At 39.5% G+C, this 26,344-nt stretch overlaps 3 protein-coding genes and 1 non-coding gene across 5 annotated transcripts in view; 2 read left to right on the top strand and 2 right to left on the bottom strand.

The window, feature by feature from the left end:
* LOC121861330 overlaps positions 1 to 4,248 on the top strand; it is a 37,641-nt gene extending 33,393 nt beyond the window's left edge. The window contains exons 17-23 of the mRNA XM_042358977.1: positions 222 to 517; positions 773 to 853; positions 1,201 to 1,257; positions 1,665 to 1,770; positions 2,230 to 2,402; positions 2,695 to 2,820; positions 3,157 to 4,248. Coding sequence (XP_042214911.1) covers positions 222 to 517; positions 773 to 853; positions 1,201 to 1,257; positions 1,665 to 1,770; positions 2,230 to 2,402; positions 2,695 to 2,820; positions 3,157 to 3,507 — 1,190 coding nt within the window. The 3' untranslated portion in view covers positions 3,508 to 4,248. The remainder of the gene's footprint in view (positions 1 to 221; positions 518 to 772; positions 854 to 1,200; positions 1,258 to 1,664; positions 1,771 to 2,229; positions 2,403 to 2,694; positions 2,821 to 3,156) is intronic.
* A 110-nt stretch (positions 4,249 to 4,358) lies between these two features.
* On the top strand, positions 4,359 to 16,464 carry LOC121861403 (integrin alpha-PS3-like). Of its 2 annotated transcripts, XM_042359084.1 has the most exons (23): positions 4,359 to 5,811; positions 5,989 to 6,131; positions 6,374 to 6,486; positions 6,710 to 6,857; positions 7,058 to 7,146; positions 7,632 to 7,680; positions 7,958 to 8,095; positions 8,268 to 8,350; positions 9,496 to 9,667; positions 9,977 to 10,144; positions 10,456 to 10,641; positions 10,827 to 11,003; positions 11,673 to 11,815; positions 11,920 to 11,989; positions 12,243 to 12,387; positions 12,724 to 12,928; positions 13,531 to 13,691; positions 13,849 to 13,924; positions 14,262 to 14,381; positions 14,723 to 14,951; positions 15,051 to 15,126; positions 15,266 to 15,407; positions 15,811 to 16,464. In XM_042359084.1, the coding sequence occupies exons 1-23, from the start codon at positions 5,618 to 5,620 to the stop codon at positions 16,063 to 16,065; spliced, it is 3,282 nt and encodes a 1,093-aa protein (XP_042215018.1). In that variant the 5' UTR covers positions 4,359 to 5,617; the 3' UTR covers positions 16,066 to 16,464. The 2 variants fall into 2 exon arrangements, with proteins under 2 accessions (XP_042215018.1, XP_042215019.1); XM_042359085.1 differs by lacking the exon at positions 15,811 to 16,464 and having other exon boundaries at positions 15,055 to 15,126; positions 15,266 to 15,381.
* Positions 7,401 to 7,472, bottom strand: Trnaq-cug. The gene has a single exon. It is a non-coding gene; the product is annotated as a tRNA-Gln (tRNA).
* A 123-nt stretch (positions 16,465 to 16,587) lies between the features above and the next one.
* LOC121861327 (ionotropic receptor 25a-like) lies at positions 16,588 to 24,325 on the bottom strand. The gene is made up of 15 exons (XM_042358975.1): positions 24,094 to 24,325; positions 23,616 to 23,723; positions 23,234 to 23,374; positions 22,808 to 23,013; positions 22,588 to 22,614; positions 22,192 to 22,398; positions 21,900 to 22,007; positions 21,188 to 21,370; positions 20,492 to 20,650; positions 19,983 to 20,205; positions 19,367 to 19,581; positions 18,824 to 18,959; positions 18,534 to 18,684; positions 17,690 to 17,807; positions 16,588 to 17,478 (listed from the first exon to the last, which is right to left on the bottom strand). Exons 1-15 carry the CDS (start codon positions 24,149 to 24,151, stop codon positions 17,377 to 17,379), a joined length of 2,142 nt encoding a protein of 713 aa, XP_042214909.1. The 5' UTR covers positions 24,152 to 24,325; the 3' UTR covers positions 16,588 to 17,376.
* Positions 24,326 to 26,344: the final 2,019 nt, after the last annotated feature.

Raw genomic sequence — 26,344 nt, 5'->3', positions numbered from 1 at the left:
AACTTTAAGAGATATAAAATGATGCCTTTAGTTAAAACTTTTACATATATATAGAATGATTTTGTCTGGGAAAAAATTCACTGAACGTAACTCCACTTACAGTGTATTTATTAACCGTAATGGGAATAATTTATCCGCTTATCGTTGTTTCACTTGAAGTCTATACTGTATATATAGAGAGAGACAGAAAACATTCTTAAGAAATCTAAATTTTCATGCAGGAGTTGTGAACGAGTTGAAGATTAATGGAAGATGGGCGGCAGGCATCACCATTCTGTGTTTCTTGTATGGGGAGATCACGGTGGCCAGCCAGCTGCCTGTAGACCCCCGCCAGGGATCGTGGCTCCTCCTGCAGTCGCCCCTCCCCTCCCTCCTCTTGTGTCTCCTCTATGTTGGCATCGTCACCTGGTGGGGACCTCTCTATATGTCCTCAAGGAAACCTTTCTCAGGACTCAGACCCTTCATGATTGCCTACAACGCCTTCCAGGTCGTCTTTTCTGCCTGGCTATTCACTCAGGTAGTTCTTTATGTCACTGTTTGTTAAGCATCTTCACTCGTTACCACGACTAACATACATACTGTACACCTTGATCCGGAAATGTTAATCATGAAGTGAATCAAACAACTGTTCATATGTTTTACTATATTTTATAAGATATTTTTGGCCACTTATTAACTACTTCAACACAATTATCATCAAACATATTTGTACTTATTAAAATATTTATTCTTGTATTCTTTACTGATCTTCTATTATGTCTTGCTTTCACAGGGAGGACTAGGCGGATGGTTCGGCGGCTACAAGTTAGTGTGTCAAACGTGTGACTTCTCTGATGACCCAAAGGCGGTCTTGGTAAGTCCCGACACAACTTCCTAAGTCTTGTAAGTGACTCACAGGGACTATCAGTATTCAGTACTTGAAATTATGGTTCTAAATCACATGTGTATCGCTAGATATTACTTCGATTTCTCCGACATAATAAATCTAACTTCAGTGGACAGTAAACTTTAATAAACTGATAGACGGAAGAGTTTGCCGCCATCCATCTTCCTATCGTTAACATAAACCCTTCTTTAAACCAAAACAAAAGATCATCTCCTTGACTAAACCTTTCTTATATGTTCTATAACTTATGAAATGTAAAGAATAGCTTTTGTATTAGCATATATTATATATCACTCACGGCAACCTCACTGCAGATGATGCACGGCGCCTTCTGGTACTACTTCTCCAAGTTTATCGACTTCATCGATACGGTGAGTTAACCTATAAATGTTTTCTGTCTTTTCCTAAGTATTCCGCGGAGACTTACCATTCATTATATGGCTCATGACTGCTCCACTGAGGTGCTTTAAGTGATTTCTCTATAATATGTCTTTTTTCACTTCATTGCATAATTCACACTGACTCTTTCACTTATTTTTGTTTGTTGAAGGTAGGCTGAGCATCCTCGCGACCCTGGGGCTATTTGGACTTTAGATAGTTTGGTGCATACTGTATATCGTGTTAAACTGTAGAAATTATTAGGTGACTTATACTGAGCGTCTGAATCAATATATGATACACCTAGTTTGAAACAAGAGTCCGTTACATGTCGAGAAATCGTAACAATTATCATATACTAACTGTAGATGTCTTGAGTGTGTGAGAATTTTTGCTGCAGATCTTCTTCGTGTTGAACAAGAAGTACGAGCACATCTCCGTCCTCCACGTCAGTCACCACGCCCTCATGCCCATCAGCCTCTGGTACGGCGTCCGTCATCAGGCAGGTGAGTAAACCCTTTATATCTAGGTGACTGTACATAGCCAGTTGGTTACATACTGTGGTGCTTTTATAACTAACCGTGTGTCTAGTGAGGTGCTTGTGTAGCCAAGTTCTTTTATAGCCATCGCGTTATATGGCTAGGTGCTTGTATTGCAAACTGGGAATGTAGATAGGTAGTTACATAGGCGTGCAGTATAGATGGGTGTCACGTATAGCTAGTAGGGACAGTTTATAGCCATCAGATGTCATACACAGTCAGGCAGGTGTCCGACAGTTCGGTTATAAGACTTATCCGCTGTAAAGTCAGATGAAACATATCCACTGTTTCCGAGTGTGTAGTTTACTAGTGATCAATGACAGTAATCAAATAGAAATACTGTGCTCCTTTAATCCACAGCTCATGTAAACAAATATTAATGCAAGTTCCTCTGACTGCCATATTAAGATACCATGTTCTCCTCAGGTGGTCACGCTACCTTCATGGGTTTCATTAACTCCTTCGTACACGTTGTCATGTACTCGTACTACCTGCTGGCGGCCATGGGTCCCCGCCTCCGTCCCTATCTCTGGTGGAAGAAGTACCTCACTATGCTACAGATGGTGCAGTTCACCATCGTCTTCTTCCATGCTGTCTCGGTAACACTATTTTTTGTTGTTTAGTGAAAGTGATGTTTGTTAGAGGAAGCCGGGCGCCCCATACGGCACCATCGATCAACTTGTGCCATTCACCGAGGCATATCAGGACAGAGCATGTTTATGGGTTCTAAAGTTTTAGGGGATTTTATTACATCAGGATTCTAAAAACATCTAAGGGTTCCACGGGGCATCTCAAGTTTGCAGGGGCTTTTTGGCATTCCAAGAACATCTTTGTATTCCAGGCTACCTCCCACGCTGACAGGGTAATGTTATAATAACTCTTACTTCACAGGTGGCATTCGTGGAGTGTGAGGTGCCGTCAGTGTGTCTACGATGGGAGTGCGGTATTGCGGTCATGTTCTTTGTCCTCTTCGCAAACTTCTACATCAAGTCGTACCGGAAAAGCGTAAAAATCGAGGTCAGTGTCTCAGTGAAACGCTTCCAATTTTGTTTTTCTCTCTCCTGTGATAACGAATCCTAAGACCCTTACTTGATAACCATTATTTCACCTATATATTCAATATTTTAGTACCTTACTATAATAGATATGTAAAATTTTATAGGACGTCCGCACAGTAACCAAGATGTTTTCATTATACTGTATTCCCGTAATGCCTCAGAAAAGTTTTATTTTTATTTTTTATTAGGAGCTGGGATCCTATATTTCGTTCCTTTGTATTTTGTTAGTCTAGTTGTATGTTGATCTCTCTTGACTTTAAAAAAACAACTTCTGGTATAAGTTTGGTTCCTTCAGGGTAATGCTGGCACCAAGGTAACGATGCCAGGCCTCTCAAACATGTGTTACATTCACCCATCAAGCAAACATTCTTACAAAATGGCCTATGATTCATCAAGAGTAATGACCAACGGTTTCCCCAACGACAAACCCAACAATGTCTCCAACGGCAAATCCAACGGTATCCCCAACGGGAATCTCAACAGTATCCCCAACGGCAAGCTCAACAATGTCTCCAACGGCAAATCCAACGGTATCCCCAACGGGAATCTCAACAGTATCCCCAACGGCAAGCTTAACGTTATTGTCAACGGATTACCCAACGTACAGGAGTATGTGAGATTAAGAAGTGGTCGATTCCTCAGGTAAGGTTCCGAACCTCACACTGAACCCTTAACTACTACGAGACCTACACACCTGCTGAGGCCGCCTTCACACAGACGGTAGCTTATACGAGATTCACTTTGGGTTTATAAAGTATTGGAATAATTTCACCACTCATTCCAGGCAGTAGTTTCCTCAATGTGTGTGTGTGTCAAAATGATCACAGTGACGAACCAAGACGATGACACTGATAATATTAAGACATTATTAGTGATCTCACCCAACCTCAGGTACACGTAATCACACATAATATTAAAGGTTCTGGTGCTGTTCTCTACTGTCCTGTTTACAAATGAGTTTTCTTTCCTTGGTAAATCATTTGTTCCTTTAGAGCTCCAGTATAACCCAGTTCTCACCACTGTCGGACAAATGTCATAATTTCGTAATGTTTATGAAGTGTGTCATTTATTTGCATATATAGAATTGTAATAGAATCTTCAATTTGAAACGTACTGACAACAAACTAGTTCTTATATTTTATTCTTATGTATGAAGATTATGCCAATGACAGCTAGTTTTAAAAGCATTTAAGTTTGTACAGGTCATTATGAACCTTTAGCAAATGTTATGTTATGTTATAAGAACCTCGATATATAGGGTAAGTAGTAATGATTGAATTGCTTTGTTAACTAATGTGTAAATAACTTGATATATGAATGTGTCAAATCAACAACAAAACTATTGGTATTTTGCCTCTCAGTTAAAGCAATAAATACATAGACTCTCGCCTTCTCATTTTTTTTAATATTTTTGCCCAGAAAAGCAGAATATATATACTGTATATGCTTATAGCCTGTTGCTATTTTAAGTACTGTAAGCCTATACTTTATATCAGGAATGTACTAGTACTGTATTCTATTCAGTTATTACTGAACAATGTTGTTTTATGTGATGTTACGTATATAATTAAAACAAATTGTAAAATATGTTAACTTTTTTTATTGTTTTAGATATTTATTAATGTATTATGTAACACGAAACTATGTAGTGACACGAGAGAGACAAGGAATTAGTGTCCTACGTGAAATTTAACATAAAATTTGTATTCATTCTAGTAATCTGTCAGACATCTAATTAGTCTTTCACATTCCTTTCTTAAAACCTATGTAATCATTTCGTCTACACCTGGGAGAGGGTAGGATGAGTGGAGGAGTTAGAAGGAAAAGGTAGAGTGGGTGGAAGAGTGAGAGGGAGATGGTAGGGAGGATGTAGAGAGAGAGATACAAATTAATAAAGAAAAGCAGTGATAGATAGTCTGAGTTATCATTTCCTATGAGGTAGAAGATAACAAAGGCTATCATGGTGGGAGGTAGATAGCCACTATGACTCAAAAGAGGAAATGATATCACCAAGCTCATATATTATATTGTTTCCTGTGAGCTTCAGTATTGTGACACTTCCGGTTATCTATAGAATGTGAACCCTTGAGTATGATGACTTATCCTTTGAGTACGAAGACTTAACCCACAGATTATGATGACTTAAAGCTTCAAGACATATACCGTATTATTGTACAGTATTTACAGTAAAGAAAATGATAAAACTAGCGTAACTTTTCGACCCCAAACCTTAGTGACTTCTTTAACCTCTTGAGAACAAAATCACTTCTCAGCTTAAGTCGGTTCATTTTACTCAGCGGTAGATAGATAAACGGAGTGAGGAAAAGAATGAAAGACAATAAATATATCACTTCACTTGAGATAAAAACTATGGTACTGTATTTGTTGAGTATGAAGTGCGGGTGTGAGTGTCCATCAAAGATAACCTTAGGAGTATAACTTGAGATAAGAGACAGATATGTCATTTACTGTGGCAACTCGGTCACCTACCCACATGTGTGTTAACTGATTCGTGGTCATATTATCAGCTTCCCGGACTCAGTGCTGTTCTATATTGCTGCCTCTCCTCTGTGTGCCTCGTCCACCAACACTTACTTGGTATATAAGTGTTCAAACAAGTTGGTAGTAGAAAATACCAACACTTAAATGGTATAAAGTGTGTAAACAAGCTGGCAATAGATCTAACCAAGACTTACATGTTTCATAAGTACTGAAACAAACCGATAGAATATACGAAATTTAAGTTGTTTCAAATTATGGGTGTGGTGAAATCTTTGGTTATGCTGGGCGTGGTGGTGGGTTTTTTAAGTTGTCAGTCCATGCCCTCTTTTGCCTTCAACCTTGACCCGAGGGCCAGCTACCTCCTACAGGAACCTCAGTCAAGTTACCAAGGACGAGAATCCTACTTCGGCTACACTGTTGCCCTTTACTGTGATGGTATACAAGCTTGGTGAGTCTCTCTCTCTCTCTCGTGTTTAATCTCCGATATATTCTAGTGTTATTAAGTCGACATTTTTTAATCATTACTATAATATGAGTGTGTGTATGTGTGTCAGTACAGTCATAATACCACTATGGCGTGAAATTTGACTCCCTACTACCATAATTGTTATGTTGGTGTTGATAGGGCCATAGTGGGGGCGCCAAGGGCCAACAACACAATATGGTCGTGGAGCCCTGATGAGATCCCTGAACCTGGCGCCCTGTACGCCTGCTCCTTGTCGCAAATTAGCAGCCCTGAGTGTCACCAGATACTTGTTGACCCGACAGGTAAAGTATCCTAGTAGTAGAAGTAGTAGTAGTAGAAATATTATTATTAGGAGTAGTAAAATTATTATTAGTAGTAGAATTGTAGTAGTAGTAAAATTAGTAGTATAGGTTGTAGTAGAATTAGTAGTACAGTAGTAGTAGTAGCCTTATTAGTGTCCAGGTTAAGTTGAAATAGGTAATAATTGAACTGATAGCTGCTCTTCAGTCGTTACAATAACTAAACTACCCTATGATCTTTACAGGTAACGAACAATATAATTCGATGGGTAGTGCTATCTACATGGATAGGAAGAACTATGGTTGGCTGGGGGGAGCGCTTGACCTGTTACAAGGAGATGTTGATCCACTCATAGTAGTAAGTGCTTGACCTGATCTTCCCCGGCCCACGTTACTAGAGTACACAGCTTAGGCTGATGTACTAATTTCAAACACCATAACTTACCTGAAGTTAACCAATTTTACCTTATTTAACCTAAGCAATTCAAATTCATCTTAAAGTAACCTATAACCTAACTTAACCAAATCTATTTTACCTTAAACTAACCTTTACTTAAACTTAACCAAACTAACTTCACCAGACTTGTAGCCCGAGGTGGAAGAACCAGATAAATCCTAAGGACGATTACTACATGAACGGCGCCTGTTACTGGGCTGCCGTGAAGGACCTGCTTGATACAGGCTTCAACTCTCACTCCTGGAATAAACACTTGGCTCTCCTGAACTTAGGTGAGTTAATAACACTCTCCTTTATTTACTAATGTTATTTATGTTCATTATTGGATATAAACACTTCTGGAATATTCTTCGTCGAACCCATTTATTATTTATTATTTTGTGTGTGTGTGAAGAAGTTTATCATGTGGTTATACGCACACTGACACACACACACACACACACACACTTAACACTGTATTAATCTGTTACAGGTAAACAGAGAGTATTGGATCCTGAGAACAACATATACGTCTACTATTACCAGCTGGGACAAGTAGGATTGTCTGCCCACATATACAGAGTGAGTTATTTTTCGAGTTGTCTTTTAATGCGAGTTACGAGTGTGAGCAGACTTAGCGCAGTGATTTATTAGTACTACTGTAGTATTTGTTATTTATTTATATTGTTTAACCACTTCTAAGCTTACATGCCGTTCGGATATAGTAATGCAATATATTGTCGTTACCAAATAAACATTCGCTCCAGTAAGAATTTTACCCATCAGATCGATCTTCTCCCGCCAAGAGCGAGACGGAGTGCTATAAATATAAGTTAAGGTCCCACCGAGACTCGAACTCGGATTGTTGGATTCAGAGTCCAAAGTGCTAACCATTACACCATGGGACCATATATTAACACTTCCTGTATATAGTTTCAACTGATGTGCTATAATATTGAGTTTTATTGCGAATTAACATACTGGTGGTGTGTGTTAGTGTGGATCATGATGGTTTTGAACACACGCCACAACTCTTAAAGCTTTATGATCTTATTTTCTTTTCACAGGACGGTCTGGGACTAGTCATGGGAGCACCGGGAGTAAAACAATGGACAGGTATGTTACTTGACCTCTTAGTAAGGTTTGGTTAGGTCAGGTTAGATAAAGTTAGGTCAGGTCAGATTGGGTCAGGTTAAGATAGATTATATCAGATTAGGTTAGGTTGGGTTAAGTCAAGTTAGATTAGGTCAGGTTTGGTTAAGTTCGGTTTGGTTAGGTCAATTTGGGTCATGTCAGATTAGGTTAGGTCAGGTTTGGTTAAGTTAAGTTAGGTCAGGTTAGATCCGGGTCAAGGTAATAACGAGTCATCAATATAATAGATCCCATACTCCAGGTACTGTAGCGATCATTAACAAATATGACTGGGATGATATTGTGGAAACCAGATACAACCGGCCTGGAGAAGGTCCAGTTGACACCACCACCGCCGTCTTCCCTCCTCCACCACAAGCCAGCTGGTCTGACTATTTTGGTAAGACCTACTACAGTACATAGTTGTGTCAGGCGTCTTAAATGAAAATTCTGTCATTTCTAATAATTTAAAATGTATTTATATAATTTTCTGTTATTTTCTCTTACTATACAGTATTATACTCATATATCTGTTGTAGTTTAGAGTCTAATACTTGCTGATTCATCGACAGGGTATAGTGTGACGTCAGGCAGGTTTTGGGGAGATAAAGATTCCACAGTGGCAGGGGCGCCCAGGACCGACCACACTGGCAGGGTAAGTGGAATTCGCATCTGTGTTACTCAAGTAGAAACAGAATTTACTTTATATTACTGGTGTTAAATATATATCTAACTTTGCTACTCTTGTAAAAAATAAATCGACGTTCTTTTTAATTTTTTTGACTACTGATGCATATACATTTTTAATACCTGATATAATTCTTATAGTTTATTTTTATTTTTAATAACAATACTGCTGTTAGGTTAAACTTTATGGAGTTCTCACCTGTGTATACCTGTCACTGTTTAATTACTACTTACACACACACACACACACACACACACACACACACACACACACACACACACACACCAGCAGGTTCTCCCCCAGAAACCACTCAACACTACATAACTAGTATTTAGTTGGGTTGGTTTGGTTAGGTTTAGGATAAATCTGTAGGTTAGATTTGGCTAGGCGAGGTTAGGTTTGGTTTAGAGATGCTTGGTTCGTGTTAAAGACAGTCATTAATCATTTAACATCACCATGGCTCCCCCAAGATGGTGCAACAAAACAACTCTCACCAATATATAATTTTTATTTATCATATTCGCCACTTATGAGCTTACTAGCCGTTTGGGTTGTCTATCTTTTTTACTTTTACTTTTATCCTCTTCACCACTGATCGGTTCGTTAGCCGCTTGGGCGGTCGGTCACGTCTCTGTTACGCACTGTTGGCAAGTACTGGGCATGCACCGGCTCCTGAATGTATCTGAACCTGCTCCAGTGTTGGTCAAGTCTTGTCTTGAAAGAGCTCACTCTCAGTGCCGCCACAACACTTTCTGGTAGATTGTTCCAAGAGTTCACAACTCTCACTCCGAAAATTTTACCCCTCACAGTTATCCGGACCTGCGGCTTCTTTAACCTAGAGCTGCGACCCCTTGTGGGGCGAGTGTCCGCCAGCTCCAGGTAAGGACACTCGACTGAGTAGTGCACCTTGAAATGCTGGTACTCCTCAATCAGATCTCCCCAGTATTAGTACAGGAGGAAACCGGGTACCGGGAAACCTGTGGTGTTTGGTAGTGAGGGTCACACTGGATAATACCCTTCTCACGTGTGTGCGGGCCAAGGCTCTAACCCTTGACATATTGGTGAGAGTTATGCACGTTATCGCTGAACCACTAACACAAACACATTTAAAGGTATACATCTTCAAGACGTTAAACGGCTTTGTGAATATGGAGTGGGTGGGCGCCGGGCAGCAGCTAGGGGGAGGCTACGGGATGACGGTAGCAGCTGGGGACGTGACGGGTGATGGTTGGAGTGAACTCTTTGTTGGTGCGCCTTTATACGTTCCCAGGATGATTACGTCAGGTGTGTTATCATTTTATTTCCTGAACTTGTCAATTTAACTTCAATTCTTAGGGTCGACTCTAGTTCAAGTAAATAATCGCTATTTTCTAGTTCAATTTAATAAACAATGCTATTTTTTATTTCAAATTATGTGTAAGTTCTAATTTCTAATTAGCCTTAGAGAAAAACACTTAAGTTTCTCATATAAAGTTATTACTAAGCGGCAACATTTTCTGTTAAGTCAATAAATACAAAAAACGGCTAAATAATTGGAGTGATAACTATACTAAAAATGTCACTGACTAAGTTAATGTGATTTTTATGTTGCAGAAGGTAATTTAGAGGTGCCGGAAGCTGGTGAAGTTGTGGTGTATGGACGTAGAGGCTCCAGCAACCTCCAAATTGTGGCTACACTACTGGGGGAACCTTTATCACCAGGAGCGAGGTTCGGTTCCGCTATTTCCGTCATTGGTGACTTGGATCAAGATGGATTCCAAGGTAAGATCAAGAATGTCAGTTTGTTCATTCTTTTTCAACGATGTAAGTTCCGGGTCTTAATTCTTGGCCGGTGTTTGAGGACAGAAGACAGTGACCAACCGAAGATAATCCTGACGTAACTTAATTAAGCTTAACGAAAATAACTACAAAATATTGTGAGAAAGTTAGGTTAGGTACAGTAGGTAAAGGTTGGTTCATGTCGTCTGCCACCATCGATGGAATTAGTGAGAACCTTATTGGTTTATATAGCAGAGGACGTCCTGACACCCGTGTTAACCTCCCTGACTCTAAGACTGTCACTCACCTGGCAGATGTTGCTGTGGGAGCTCCCTTTGAAGATGGAGGTCGAGGAGCTGTGTACGTCTTCCGAGGAGGTCCTCAAGGCCTCGTGACGAAGCCCTCCCAGAAGATCTTTGCCAGGGACATCCACCACAGTCTACAGGGGTTCGGTGTTGCCTTCTCAAGGGGCGTGGATGTAGACCATAATGGCTATCTGGGTAAGACAGAGAGAGAGAGAGAGAGATTTTCACCTTGTCGAACCCTTTCCAACTTAGCACAAGGAGGTTGAAATCAATAATAAATAAACACTCATTCTTAATTTATTCATTCAGTCATCCTCAGAAAACACCTGCTGTACCTCTGTCACATTACGCTACGTACAGTCTAATCGTTCCACTTCCAGATGTGGGTGTGGGGGCTTATGCAGGGCGTGGAGGCGCGGTGGTGCTCCGGTCACGAAGCGTGGTTCATGTAACAGCCCGCGTGACAAGTGACACAAGCGTGGTGACCGAACCAGGATCAACCTTCACCGTGACACTCTGTTTACTGTTTACTGGTGCTAATGTACAGCTGACGACAAGTATGTGTTTACTGCTTACTGTTTTGTTGCTAATGTACTACAGTCGGGGTCCAAAATTTGCTCCCTCCTAAAATGAAAGCTCAACATCGACTCCAAATGAGATGAAACAGTCAGGTTAAGTCAGTTCAGAGACTCGTTCCGGTGACTCATTTTCACCACAGGGAGCGAACTTTTGTCCCCGACTGTACAGCTAACAAGTATATGTTGAATGTTTATTGGTGATTCTGTGCAGCTCTTACTAGATTGTGTTGGTTATTTACAGGTTCTAATGTACAGTTGACAATAAGGATGAGTTTATGGGTGAGAGGTAATTTACTATTAAATAATATAGCTGTAGACACATTATTTATTAATATTTAGCCTCTTTTTACTACAAAAACACTGCAATTACAGGATCATTTCTGGGGTTCAGAATTGGCAAGACGCTGGTTAGATGTGTGTGTGTGTGTGTGTGTGTGTGTAAAGAAGGCGTTTACACTCCGTCTATGGGCCCAAAAAGAATGATTGTCAGTTATGAACTCCTGAACACACACACACACTCCAAAACCAGCATCTTGCCAATTCTTAATCCCAAAAATGAATTTGTAACTGCCTTTTGTAGTAAAGATTATCTGGCATAAATAAATTACAAGTTTCTCTAAATCACTAACCTTCTTTTCCCCCACACAGCGATGAAGGTAGATGGAGGTATTGACGAGGGTCAGATGAGCCATCAAGCAATCTTCTTGATCTCTGGAACGAGTCAGGTCACGTCAGAAATCACTCTGAGGAAGGATGCTGACACGTGTAGTGCTTTTCCCATAAAACTGAAGGTAAGGAGAGAGAGAGAGAGAGAGACTTAATCTACTAACAATATATCACCTGACCTACCTATTGAAAACATATGACCTAACATGACCTACCTATCACCCCGCAGGAAAAACAGAAGGGAATTGATCAATCTGTGGCCATCACCTTCCACTTTAACTCTGCCGACTTTGACCCAGGTAAGATCAGGTCATATTTACATTATATAACATGTACACCCCCCCCCCAGTCGTCCCAGCTGTGAATGGGTACCTAACTTTAAAATTGGGGATGTGAAGGCGGTCGATTGCAGTACCGGCCACACTGCCTCCTTGTGTACCACGGCTTAATAGTCAGTGTGTTGTAGCACATATGGGAAATAGAAGTAAAATGCTAACTGTTATGATATTCCAAGACTTTCATAGTATTAGTTAATTATTATATATTTTTTAGACACTAGATGGTGCCAGAAGTGTGCAGTGTTGGCACCAGGTTCATCTACGAGTGCCAAACTATCAGTACCACTCGCCCTGGGGTGTGGCACTGACGGCATCTGCTCTCCTACCTTGGCACTACAAGCTGACTGGACCTCTGGACTGTAAGATGTTGCTCTTGTGATTTATGTGACTGTTTTAAACTGTTGGTGGCTGTTAGCATAAATATTAGAAAGTAATTAAATGTGCTAGTATACCTATTAACCAATGACTAACTGGGTTTCCTAATAGCAGTATAAAAAGTAACTAATTGTGTTAATTATTTATCACCATAACATAGTTTTAATTAAGGCATAAACCAAATGACAGTAATAATTAAGGTACTTGTATTTTAAACCAGGTGTAGTAACAATGATAATTAAGGTGTAAGGTATAATGAATATACTGTATATACCAGGTAACAATACTGATTAAGTAAACAAACTCTTACCCACCTGCAGAAACAAAGGAAAATACATTATTGGAAGCGACCTGCCACTCACACTTCTCATCCACGTGAAAGTGACGAAGGAACCGGCTTACCTAGGGTGGCTACAGGTCGTTCTTCCGCCTGGGTTATCCCCCAAGAACCTTCCTTACACCTGCACCATCACTACACCCCATCTGCTGGCCTGTACACTCACCAGTCCGCTATACCCGGGAGAGGTGAGAGGAATCACCCGAACTGAATCGCAAAATCATGACATTCAAGTCTATCAATATATTTTAGAAGAGATTATTTTTAAGTCTTTATTGTGAAGTGTAATGTGTTGTGGCAGGATGTTTTTATCAGTTGTTATCTTTAGTCCGTTTCCGCTCTCTTGTTGAGGGAGGGGGGGATACAGGAACGTCAGAGAAAGTGGGAAAATACTAATTCTGTAAGACAAGTGTAAAATGTGACAGGAGGAATGTGTTAATAACTACACATAGTTCTTAATACACTGTACTGATATACTCAGTAAACAAAGTGTAGAAAGTGACAGGGAATGTTAAGACATGAGGTTTATATATCCTCGCCTAGTAGTTCCTCTCTCCATGTAGAAAGTGCTGTGGCAACATGTAGAATTATCCACATTCCTTGTTTATATCCTCAACTTATAGACATAAAACTTTACACTGATTTGTAAACATTTAGATAATTATTTAGTAACGTCTGTCATCCGTGATTACACTAAAATACCTGTGCCTCACTAGCTAGTCTTTCTCTTCATTCCAGTTGCTGTGAGGTCTAGTTGATGTAGCCAGTTAACATGTTATTATCATTGTAGGAGGTGGTGGAGGTGGTGTTACAAGAGGATGGTAGCCTTGGAGGGGATAGAGTTGATGAGGAGGTTGAGGTGGTGGTGACGGCCGGGGCATCAGGGGCCGACTCTCTCACCACCACAGCTCACCTCACCTTACTGCCTGATGTTCGTCTTGCTCTCACTGGGTTTGTATACCAGGATTCTTTAGCTTTAAGGATTTGATACCAGGGAATTAGAGTTCTGTATTGTTTATTCTTATGTGTTACTCGTAGTGGTACATAAATTGAAAATCTAAGAGAAATTTTATGTTTAAACCTTGACCTCTTATGACTTTCTTCACAGGTACACTGATGTAGAGTACCTGTACTACAACCCGGCCAGCCCCGCCCCTCACGTCACAGTTGATGTTTTCTTCCAGGTCAGGTCACAGCTGATGTTTTCTCCCAAGTCAGGTCACAGGCTAACTTGGGGTCCTAGGTGAGGTCACAGCCTAACTTGGGGTCCCGAGTTAGGTCACATCCTAACTTGGGGTTCCATAGCAAGTTTTATTCTAACTTGGGGCCCCAGGTCAGATCAAACCCTAATTTGGGGGCCCAGGTCAGGTCAAACCCTAATTTGCGGGCCCAGGTCAGGTCATATGATGATGTTATTGTTGACACTGATATTGTTATAACATAACAAGACAACATTATTGTCTTGTCACATTTACTGTCACACCTTTATGTCACTCATGTAACACACTACCATACTGACAGGCAGAGAACAACGGGGTGACAAGTGTTACAGAGGTGACTGTGGAGATGCTGGTACCTCTGGCTTACATTCCACCATCAGAAGAAGCGAATATCACCTTTGGGATCATCAAAAATTTTTTGGTAAAGTTATGATACAAATGATCAATGTTTGTGTTTTGACCGTACGATAACTTCTCCTTTGATGTATGATAAAATCTTCTTTGATGCACGATAACTTTTAATTTACGATAATCTCTTCCTTAATCTACTAAAATTCTTCCTTAAATTACAATAACTTCATCTAGAATGTTTGAAAACTAATTTGATTTACAATAATTAAGAACTCATGAAATTCCTACAATAACAGGATCCTACATAATTATCGAGATTTACAATAATATCCTACATAAACGATAATTAACGGGTTCCTACCATAACATCATCCTAAATATAAAGTAATCACCATCCTATTATCATCCTAGGTGACCCCAGCAGCAGGAGTCAATCTGTGTCGTGTGGAGAGCTCTGAGGTGGTTATGGGCGGCGTTGCTGTGGGTGGTGGAATAGGATCACCGCCCACCGATATGACGCTGAAGGTGACCTGTGGTATGCCGGGGGTCGTGTGTGGCCGTGTGTCGTGTGGTCTGGGGCACTTATACGAAGCTCCAAAGATTAGCCTCCAAACTGATTATAATCTTACTTCACTCGTGGGTAAGTCTTTGTCTGTCTCTACTGATTAATACCATTCCTAATTATCTACCACACCAACCACTACTATTAACCAACCACAACTAATCATTTAACTATCAGCCAGGTATGGAGGTAACGCGTCAGTCACTCTCCACACCTGGGCTAATGTCACTACCCCTCCCACCTACACTACCAGGTAAGTACTGTGGAGCGTCTTTGGGATATTGATATTATTTATTATTATTATTATTTATTATTATTATTATTATTATTATTATTATTATTATTATTATTATTATTATTATTATTATTATTATTATTATTATTATTATTAGTGCAGGTGTGTGGGTGAACGTAGTACCGAAAGGCTGGCATCCTCCCGCTCCCCCACCCAAGGAGGCCCCCTTCTGGGTGTACTTCGTGGGCGTGGCTGTGGGCCTCACTATCATGATCATCATTGTCATCATACTCTTGAAGGTGAGAAACAGAATGAAGATGATAAAAATAACGCAATGCTGAGTGTAAATGTATATGAAAATGAATATTAAGTCAATGAAAATAAGTAGCAGTTGGTGAAAAGGACTTAGGGTGAATGTGAAGAAAAGTTAGAGAAGAAATGAGAGTTATAAAGCTATAATAACGGGGTGAAAAAGACAAAGTTAGGGTGAAAATGACTTAGGTTAAGGTGAAAATGATACAAAGTTACGTTAATGTAGGTAACTGTAAACAATAACATAACTGAGGCTGTTTACTTCTGTCTTTCTTAGTGTTTTGTCTGTCTATCTGTCCATCATTTAATTGGCTACTCTCTCTGTCTCTCATTTACTGTCACTGTCCCTCCTGTCTCACTCATTCCTTCTCATCCTCCACTCCCTCACAGGTTGGGTTCTTCCGTCGTCGGAGACCTCAAGCGGAGGACGACTCACCATCTCCAAGTATTCACGACGTGGAGAACTCCATTAGCGGAGACCCTGACCCAGAGAACCTCGAAATGGCTCAAAATCCCGACGAAGACCTGGATGAACCATTAACCCGAAGAGAAAATACCCCACATGACGCAGACGATGAAAATAGTGTTGAACCAGTGGAACAGTCTCTCTTATCTGGCCAGTGTGTTGCCCCTGACACTATGTAATGTCCAGGTACACTCGTAGATACCTTGTACAAATATTTTAGTCCTAGTCTTGGTTCTCAAATTTAGCAAACAAAATAACAAACAGTATTAGATGTAGTTTGTAGAATAATTTCCTATATCCTTGTAGTAATAATTATATACTTGAGAATTATGTAGGTGTATGATGGTTTGATATTTTAACATATATAATTACTCATATTTTCTACAGCGTTCACTAACTGTAATCTCACGGTTACATGCCTGACATTGCCAAGCGTTCCGGGGATATCTGTCGCAATTGTACATCAAAACACATTAGTTCTAGATGCTGGTATAATTGATAAAGGAATAATATTGGAACATGACAGAACTGAACATATTCTGTATTAAATTGTGTTTATTAAAAGAAATAAATTATTATATATATATATATATATATATATATATATATATATATATATATATATATATATATATATATATATATATATATATATATATATAAGACTTGACCATCAAGGAATATGTTCAGAGAAACGTAACTTTGGATTTATGAGTTTATTTAATGACCTAATACCGTGAGAATAATTAAGTGGTGAACAAAACACAAAATAATTTTAATAGTTTTCATTAATTATTACATACATTTAATTCTTGATGCGTGTATTGTCATTGTTCCTATTGTGACTTCTCTCTGTGTAAATATTTTCCAGAAGTTTTAGGGACAGAAACGTGTAAATAATAATAAAAATTCTTAAAGGCCTGGTAAAACAACCTTCAATTGTCTACAGCAGCCAGAGTTGTCTATTGTTTTATGTCGATTTCATGTTCAATCATAATCTATAAAATTAGTTTTCCATCACTTAAGCTTTAATCCAATCTGAATACTGGCGTTAAATGGAGAAACATCCTCTTGGTTCTGTTAACAAGACAACAACGAACACATCAGAGGTGAACATCCAGACACAACATTAAGATATGAACAAGAATCTCTCGAAGTGTAGCACAGACTATGAGCTTATGTACTGGATATTATTATGATGCAGGACTCAGAGACAATGTGCAGCGAACATACAAGTTGAAACAATTCTTTTGCTGACATTACTGATGAAAATGTAATTATAAATTCATCATCACTGCAGTAGATACACGGTAGATAGTTTATGATATAGATAACAGTAATTTATTATCTCTTAGTAGAATTAACACAGCATTTCATAGGGTCGTTGTCTGTTTGTTTGTAGAGGGAGTAAAGACGGAGGTGTTTTTGTTTTTAATTCCTCAAAGGCGCGAGTCAAGTCAGTGGGTGGTGCAGTGACGCTTGATGATATCCTAGTTAGTGCCTTTCATCTTCCCGCCAAAACACAGCTCACACAGGAATATGCAGCAGGAGACGGCCACGCCCCCAGTCCACACATAGAAGACACCCAGAAGCTGTGAGAAAATACATCACCATCAACACAGTGGGGACTCGATCTCATACAGTAACACACAGAGTCCAACTTCACGGATATTGGTACTTGACAGCTACAGTCAGTCTACCACGACCCAAATTAATGCTAGCTTAAATGTGTCTTTATGTCTCAAAATTGACCCACCAACCTGGATGAAACCTAAGACTTGGCGTCCAGTTTGTCCCACTTACCTGATTGAGAGTCATGGCAGCAGGTTCAGAGGAAGTTGTTTTTTCCCGATGACACTTCACTCCAAATGAATCTTCGTAATATTTGTGAATGACTCCCATTTGGCGCATCCACCTCAACCTACGGATAAAAATAGCCCCAGTTGAGTGTTACAGCGGCATCGTTTTCTGTGGAAAGTTAATTCAAGCTGCTGACACTTACCAGTGACCACCGTAATACAGTATCTTCACCAAGTCAGGCATCAACGACCTATAGTTAACGCTGAAAATCTACTAGTTGGTTTTACTAATAGCTTTGGCCAATAAATCAAATAATCTCTAACGGACAAGGCTGCTTCTTATGCCCAAGGGATTGCATAAATAGAATCTTGGTGTTTCACTATGTTTCTAACTACCTTTGTGTGTGTCTAACTACCCTTGTATGTGTCTAAATACCCTTGTATGTGTCTAACTATGTATCTATTTTTGTCTAACTAACTACCAATGTATGTCAACAGTAACTCTTAGTGTTAACGTCTCGATGCAGTGTAGAGTAGCTAAGAAGCAAATCAGTAAATTATGAACACTCAATTGTTCAGGAGCAGGAAAAAATGAAGTGTGGAATCAATATCATACAACGTACTGTAAGGAAAAAGTAAGTTTAGAAAATTCCTTAAAAAACCCGTAGAAATTTTCTTTAACAGGACGATAATGCAGTTGAAACTAAAATAGACAATGACATAGTTGATAAAATAACTTGATTACTATTGGTGACGAGGCAGCGGTGAGGGTGATGAATATAACAGCATGACGTGGAGTAAATAAGGGAGCGAGTTGATGGTGAAAATAATATAAACTTATTACTTACTTGTTGTCAAATATCGGTTTAAGGAGTGACCTTTTAGGGACAGCGAGAGCGGCGTACTCCTTGGCCATGGCTTCTTGACTGGAGGCGAGAATGCACCTCTTGTCTGGCCCCTGGTTGACGTTCATCATGTAGTACGCGCCAGTTACTCCCACTGAAGAGGTTACAGTACGGATAACTTGACAAAGATTCTCTCTCTCTCTCTCATAAAACTGATACATTCTACTACATTCACTACTGTAGACGGGCAACATTATACATTCACCATAGTAGACGAGCAACATTCAACTTACTGACAATGGCGATATCCATCTGCAGGAGTTCATCAAGATTGGTCTTACTGGTGCTGGTGGCTCCTACGTTCTCCAGGATGGTTCCCCGTTCCTCGGCTCGCCTGTACAGTGTCTGGTAGTCCCCAGTCTTCGTCCCCTTAGCAATAATAACCAGATAAAGGGTGACGTTCCTTATGTGGCTTTGGTCTTGATGATCTTGGTACAGTTTGGGGTATTATTATCGTTTCGGTCATGCAGCGAATTTAGGTTTAGGTTAGTTTACGTCAGGTTTAGGCTAAGTTAGGTTTGTTTGGGTTAGTTTACATCGGGTTTAGGTTAAGTTAGGTTAGTTTAGGTTACGTTACGTTGAAATTATGTTTTTTCTGATAATTTTTTATGTGTTTTAAATGAGTCTGATCTTCGGAAAATATATGCATGATGTTAATAATAGGTACTGTTAACAGTTCAATGGCGAGATCCATGTAATGCTGACCACTACCGTTGTTGAGGCTTTGTCCAGCTCCTGTTGAAGATGGTCCAGTGAATAATCTCCTGATGACGAGCCTTAACGAGATCATGGCTCCCGTAGGCTTTGTCCAGCTTAATGGTCCAGTCCCTGATGACGAGCTGACGGATGGTGGTGGGCGGCATACTCAACACAGGCAGGGAGAGGAAGGCCGTAAGATTGCCGCTGTACACCCCGAACACAATGATCACCACCATCCACATACACACATACACCAACCGCCCAGTTGAGCTCCGCGGCGGATGACACGACCCTGCAACAACCAGTGGGTCAGGTCAGGTCAGGTCAGGTCAGTAATGGTTTGTTGAATAAGTATTGAGGCCGTCAGTTAATCTGCAACATATTGAGAAGCTAAATCTATATTTTAGTTGTAAAATGTAAAATCAAATTGATCATGTTGCATACAAAATTCTGATGTCAGTTTGTATATGAATCTTATAGATGACATATTTTATAATGAAAAACTGTTCACAAGCTTATAAACCACCCACATAATATATACATGTGTGTGTGTGTGTAGACCAGAAGATACCAAACTACGTAATTCGATGGTTGATGATGGTCAGCCACCACTAAACTGTAACTACTGTGTGCCGGACACCAAACACTTGTATTGTGAGAGTTAGTTACCTTCCTGGGAACTCTGTACTTTACCTTGGAAGACGATAGCCTTCAGAATAGTAGTCAGCACGGAGAAAAAGGATACCGTCTCATCTTCCATATGTTGTCTGTTTTCATATTGTGAGGACAGTGTTTCCTCTCCTTGGCCTTGTGAGACACTTGGGCATAACCTGTATCCACTGGAGGGCCCACACGACCAGAAGAGCCACAAAAACGAGGCTGAGAATATAAGGAACGCTGCGATTGCACTCCAGGCCTGGACGATAAGAGACAGGATGGATCTCCTCAGCATTACAGAGGTTCGTAGTAAGTGTTGTAGGTTAAGTGCCTTTATAGTGTTGGTTCACCGAATGAATAAAAATACTTCATATTTTTTTCATTGGTATTAGATGTTGCATTGATTTTATTTATATATGGTATAACAATCATATGGTGAAATTTAGAAGAAGTTGACAATAATTTGGGGAATTATTAATCTATTTGTGAGTATATGAAATGGTTAGGTTATTGTTATGAAGGAACTGGCGAGGAACGAAACCTACCTGCCAGGTGTAAAGCTTAAACACACCCAGAGGATCCTTGAGGTACCTGGGTCCCCTCGTCAGGAACAGCGTTGGGTGGTACTCCAGCCACGAGGTGTAGTCTATGGCCTGGTAACGGTTGTAGTTGATGCTGAGCGAGGCGAGGCCTAAGTCTCCCTCCTGTTAATCAACCCGATCATAACGCAATAAGAATTACTGCTGGAAGACAAGTAATATTTTCTGTGTGTGTTTATGTTACGTTCATGTACAATACGTGTTAAAACCGGGTTATGTGCAGGTAATATCTCTGAGGTGTTCTTACTATGAAGGCGTGAGACTGTTAATGATACGGCTGCAATTGTTTAACATTAGTTTTATAACATCTTATTGTCTATAATTTTCCTCAGACAACTTTATTTCGTTCAAAAACATCCAACGAATTTATTTTTTTTTCATTCTAATAAATTCAGTAGTTTTTGTTTGTAGATAATTAGGTTGAATTTTGTTGCATAAAAATCAATTGGTTTCTTTATTCATTTGTACTGTTGCTTTAAGTTATGCATGGGAGCTATTCATTTACATGTATTGAATGCATAAGAATCTCAAATTACCATTTTTATGTCACATACACAAAATTCCTTCACGTTTTTAAAGTAAAATAGTTACTGCACCATCTAGTCTGGTACACAACACAGTCCCTGAGAGGAATAAACTTACCTTTCTTTCAATGTGTCCAACAACGCCATCATATGAGCCATTGATGGTCTTAGAGCCGAAGCTGGAACCGTCCATAATGATGAAACGAAAACCTAGACTCGTGGCCAGAGCATTGACCACTTTACCGAGGTAACCCACCAGAAACTGTCCCTGGGGCCCCACACGTACTGCCTCGATGAAGTTCTGTACCAAGAGAATGACTTATTAATATCAAAAGAGATAAATGCCTAATGTGTTGAAGATGATAACGACATGGAACCGATAACCTGGATAAAATAATATTAAAATTAAGATCAAAACAGAATCGAATTTTTGTAAAGATTTAAAATGAACTGAGATGAAACACAGCACAATTTCGATGACAACTCACATGTCCTCAAGAGTTGTAATAATAAATGAGGACAGAGAACGATTATAAACAGGACATCTCCAATCAGGTCAGGTCAGGTCATGTTGGTGGAGTATAAATTAGACAGGTACGTATTGTCCAGCATCCTGACCCTGACCTAAGTGTAGTAACAGGTCACATTAATGAGTCTTGTACATCATGTTTAAGGATAAGATTATTTGTTTTATGATTTAATGGCGTATGTTCATTAATCCTAACGCCCAATATCTATACCACTTTTCTAAATAAATAAATAAATAAATGGCATTCTTGACTCTTAACAGGATGGTGGTGCATGGAGTCAACAGGTGGGGAGGAGCTTACCTTCACGATGACCACCGTAATGACAGCGCCGTGCAGTGTATCTACGGCAAGTAAGAGAGAATCATGAAGCACCAGGCCGCGATTGTTACTGTACCAACAACCCGCCGTCTGTTGAAAATGGTGTTCGATAGCGATATATATTTTTTCTTAGTAATATCAATACAAGCTTACATTAGTTTAGCATATAGATACCTAGTGAAGATATACAAGGAATGGTAAAAAATGGAGTTCAAAACTTAGCTGCACACACACACACACACACACACACACACACACACACACACACACACACCTTAAGCGTGTAGGTCCCGCCAGGCAGCAGACGAGCTTGCTTTACCGGGGCTAAGCACGAGCCTCTGTCAGTCTCCGATGATTTTCCCAGAGATGGTGCTGGAAGATGCCACTCCAGCACGAGAAGTTTAGCAGCAAGACGTAAATGTGGCACCAATGACTTTTCAGGTATGCTGCCAGACGTAGGGTGTAACAGAAGTATATTGTTCTGTTGAATTTAAAATATAATACCAACAATACTATACAATGGTAATTTCCTTCAGACAATGTTGATGAAAATTTTCCATTCATTATAAAATATAATAATTAATTATTACTGCATTTGAATAAGCTGTTATTATTTAAAGATGTAATTACTACAATCAATCAATCGACGAGACGGGTGACAGAGACTTACTGGACTAAGGAGCATTTTTTGGTTCATCTGAAAAATAAGATGATGGAGTTAAGTCAATTTACTATATAATCTAATATTCGATCTCGTGAGTAATAATGTTAGTTAAATCAGGTAAATCAGAGCAGGTATTAGTGACCCAGGCCCTATTCTTGGTCACTGTGTCAACTTGGATCATAAGGGCCATGCTAAACCCAGGCCACACTACCACATCAACACTCACTAGTATGGCCACATGGGTGACCCAGGCCACGTCTCCCATCAGGAGGACGGCAGCTCTCCCCATTGCCTCTAGAACTTCAGCTATTTTCTCTGGTATTTTCACTGTCATGCTCTCATCGGTGACCTTGTTACGTTGTAGCAAGACACCTTCAACGCCCCCGTCAGCAGTAACAGGGCGGTGACGTGTTGAGTTCTCCACCATGTGTCCTGAGTTGGAAGAGGAAATTAAGTTCTTCGCTGACTAGCTACTCATTGTGCAAAAATTTTTCGAAAATGAAAAGTAACAAAATTTTATAAAACGTCAAAGGTTACCGACACGAAGCAGACGATAATCGAAACTGAAAAGAATAAAAATATATGAAGAAATTTAAATAATTAAAAACATTTCGATGAGAATTTTTTAATATGGGAAGAAAATTTTGTTTACCGTCTCGGGGTGTGAGCCAGGAGGAGAAGGAGCGGGAGTTGTTTGTGTCGTGGGCTGAGTTACAGGTGCGGTAGGTCGGGAGGCTGGACACACTGGTCAGTATGCCACGAGTCCACAGGGAACGGATCATCATTTCTTGAGCTGTTTCATTACGAATCTGATATAGCATAAGAATATCTTGAGATCGTTTAGGGAAAATATATATTCATTTCTTATCTTCAAATTTTACTTTTTCTGATTTCACTTAGCATTTTTGGGATCAATAATAAGTCTTTTTACAATCCTGATTAAATTACTCTTACGTTCTTAATTAATTTCAGTTTAAGCGATTGAAAGGAACACTTCTTATTAAAAAAAAACACCTTAATTTGTTTTAGTATACCTGTGTGATGGAGGGCAGGTGTTAACAGGTGATCACTGGGGATAAGAAGCAACACCTGGCGTACCCCCAGAGCCTCCACCACTGTTCTAATCATGTGTCCAGGCGTCGCTACAAAAGGAAAATATTTACCATAAAGTAAGAGGCTGTGTGTTTGCTAGTGCATATTCAGGTATAATTTACTGGTCACTGAAAAACAAATCATCATAAGTGTTTCAATTTGGTCCCATATCTTTTGGCATGTAATGGAGTGAGGGGAAATCAGAAACGACTGTCAAACTTAATCTATCTCAGATGAAACGTCAAAAGTGTTGTTGTATCTTATACGAATGTCGGGCATTTGTTCCCCTCGGCACAACCAAGACCACTGACGGCGGTAACACGGCTGGGGAACATTGTCGCAGCGGCCACCAGCATTACTGGATTGCCGTACGGAGGCTATTGACTAACACCATCACTATCAATATGGACCAGGACTTACCAGATACAACATAAGACTCCATTAAGTAAACGAAGAGCAGGATCTTTTGATACCTCATGTTGACCAAGTTGTTCCTCCCTGACTGATCACATGGCCACTGTCACTACGCACTAAATCAGCGTCATGCACAGCGCCACCTGGACGGTCATCGTACATGTACTTGAATCAATAAGTGGAGAAAGATGATGAATACTGTCGTTAAATCACTGTCACCTAAGTTATACCGTGGACATCTGGTCTTTATGTCAGGTAGTCTGTATTAATTATTATATATTACCCACTACTTTTTACTTCGATGATTGTTGAAGAATGTCAGTCTGGTTATAACATGTAATCTTAACTCTGAGTTTTTATATTTACAATTATCAAGATAATCATGGGTATAATCTTGTGAAATGTCATAATGGATTTTTTCTTCTAAATACATAATAAAAATAATGTAATAGTTTCATGAAGATCACGCCAGCAGAGTCAGAGAGAGAGTTATAGCTTAATGTTTACCTCCTAAACCCTAAACAAATCAACTATCACTGGAAGGAACAGTTTTTCCAGCAAATTCATATTCACTAAATTATTACAATACAATACCAGAATTTTATCTTCATCATCTTGATAAGAGTAATTTTCAAACCTAGTAACACTATATAATTATTCAAGGATTTGGTACCCGACGGAATTACTCTCCTCAATATTTTCAGCTATCAGGAATCACAGCCGCGAGCTTGATCACTCCTTGCTGGTGGACTCCACATTCACTCTCCAGATCGTCCGCGTCAGTCGAGCTAAGACATGGTGGCTCTGTGTAGCATCGACCCTCCGCAGTCCTCACGAAGGCAGACAAACCAACAATCACCTGAAATGAAAAAGTCAGTTGAACGTCTGTTATTAGAATGGTAGGTTGCTGTACCCTTGTATTTAATTTAGCTTGATTGTGTATTCTTATAATTAATTGATGCTAGTTATTATTATTTCTTTATTTAACTTTGCTATTAAACCAGCCCAGATAAGTGAAGAGGGAACAGGAACTAAACACACACACACACACACACACGGTCCTCTTCCGTTCATAGCACCAGGGCAGACCAAACAACACGAAATTTAATGTATAATTCCGTTAATGACAAGAATAATTAATCGTTATCAACAGGATCATCAGTTTAGAGTGTTATGTAAGAGATTCTGTAGAGGTATAATAGTCATACAAGAACCAAGACAGCAGAAGGGTGTGCCACTCGCCCCTCTGGTAGTGGTAGCGTCTTCCCTTTACTCTTGGGGAGACAATTATGTTTATATTTAGCCAAGGCTCCGTGCGGCGTATTTTACAGCTTAAGATATTATACATTAAACGAACACATACATTACCTACACAATTTTCGCTTATTTTTTTTTACGTTTTAAACACTTTTTTTGGTTAATGTGGATAACAAACATGAACTTATAATTTATGTCATCTTTCAAGATATTCCGAAACATCAACATTTTGACAATTTAGTGAGAAAATTTATTGGATGTGCACTTCTTATTGGAATAATATTACAGTGTGTGTGTGTGTGTGTGTGTGTGTGTGTCAAAAGATTAATGTGATATTGGACGTGTTACCAGAAAAAAAATATATTAATTTTATCAGAGTAATGACAATAATATTTTCAGGGAAGGAGTAGATCGTATAACAATTCTAACCTAATAAGTTAATTGCAATGAGTGACATTTAAAGTTAAAACAAAAGATTTATTTGTTTTTACCTCTTCGTCCAGGGTTAAAAAGGTCTTATCACTCTCGCTGTGTCTGTCTGAGTGTGAGTATCTATCTTATATGTGACTGATTATACATTTGTCGTTTAACTGAAGTATACATTGTAAACCTCAATTCCGACTTCTGACCACCAAGACAGAATCGCCCAACTTTGATTCTGAAATGGAAAAACCAACAGCCTTATGTAACAGTGATCTTGAATTTATGGATTCAATAGTAATTCCCTTATGTCTTAAAACAATCAAGTCCACCAAGATGTATTCTATGGCACTAATGGAATAGAATGAGGCAATTTTAAACTGTACATACATCTTTAGTGCGGTTGTTCTTTACGTTATATTTACACTTTGTAGCGCGGCTGACAGAGGTGTTTGGGTTCAGTCTTGGTAGAGGGTGACGGATGGCAGGTGATAGATTGACGGATGGTCTTTACCTATCGGGGCTGGCATTAAGTTTGTGGATGACGACTAATGTTCACCCACCATGCACTAATGTTGTT

This window comes from Homarus americanus, unplaced genomic scaffold (genome assembly GCF_018991925.1).
Source record: "Homarus americanus isolate GMGI-L3 unplaced genomic scaffold, GMGI_Hamer_2.0 scaffold24260, whole genome shotgun sequence".
NCBI classification, from domain to species: domain Eukaryota; kingdom Metazoa; phylum Arthropoda; class Malacostraca; order Decapoda; family Nephropidae; genus Homarus; species Homarus americanus.
The sequence above is the reverse complement of the archived record's forward strand: the minus strand, read 5'-3'. Positions and strand labels throughout refer to the sequence as shown.

Excerpts from the sequence above, each read along its gene's own strand:
- LOC121861327 (XM_042358975.1), bottom strand. The coding sequence starts at position 24,151 with ATGAGGTATCAAAAGATCCTGCTCTTCGTTTACTTAATGGAGTCTTAT. Across the intron at positions 22,615-22,807 it reads TCACCCATGTGGCCATACTA|ATGAACCAAAAAATGCTCCT; the intron begins GTGAGTGTTGAT and ends CTTATTTTTCAG. Across the intron at positions 19,582-19,982 it reads GAAGGCTATCGTCTTCCAAG|GGTCGTGTCATCCGCCGCGG; the intron begins GTAAAGTACAGA and ends TGGTTGTTGCAG.
- LOC121861403 (XM_042359084.1), top strand. The coding sequence starts at position 5,618 with ATGGGTGTGGTGAAATCTTTGGTTATGCTGGGCGTGGTGGTGGGTTTT. Across the intron at positions 8,351-9,495 it reads GGACCGACCACACTGGCAGG|GTATACATCTTCAAGACGTT; the intron begins GTAAGTGGAATT and ends ACACATTTAAAG. Across the intron at positions 12,388-12,723 it reads GCTGACTGGACCTCTGGACT|AAACAAAGGAAAATACATTA; the intron begins GTAAGATGTTGC and ends ACCCACCTGCAG.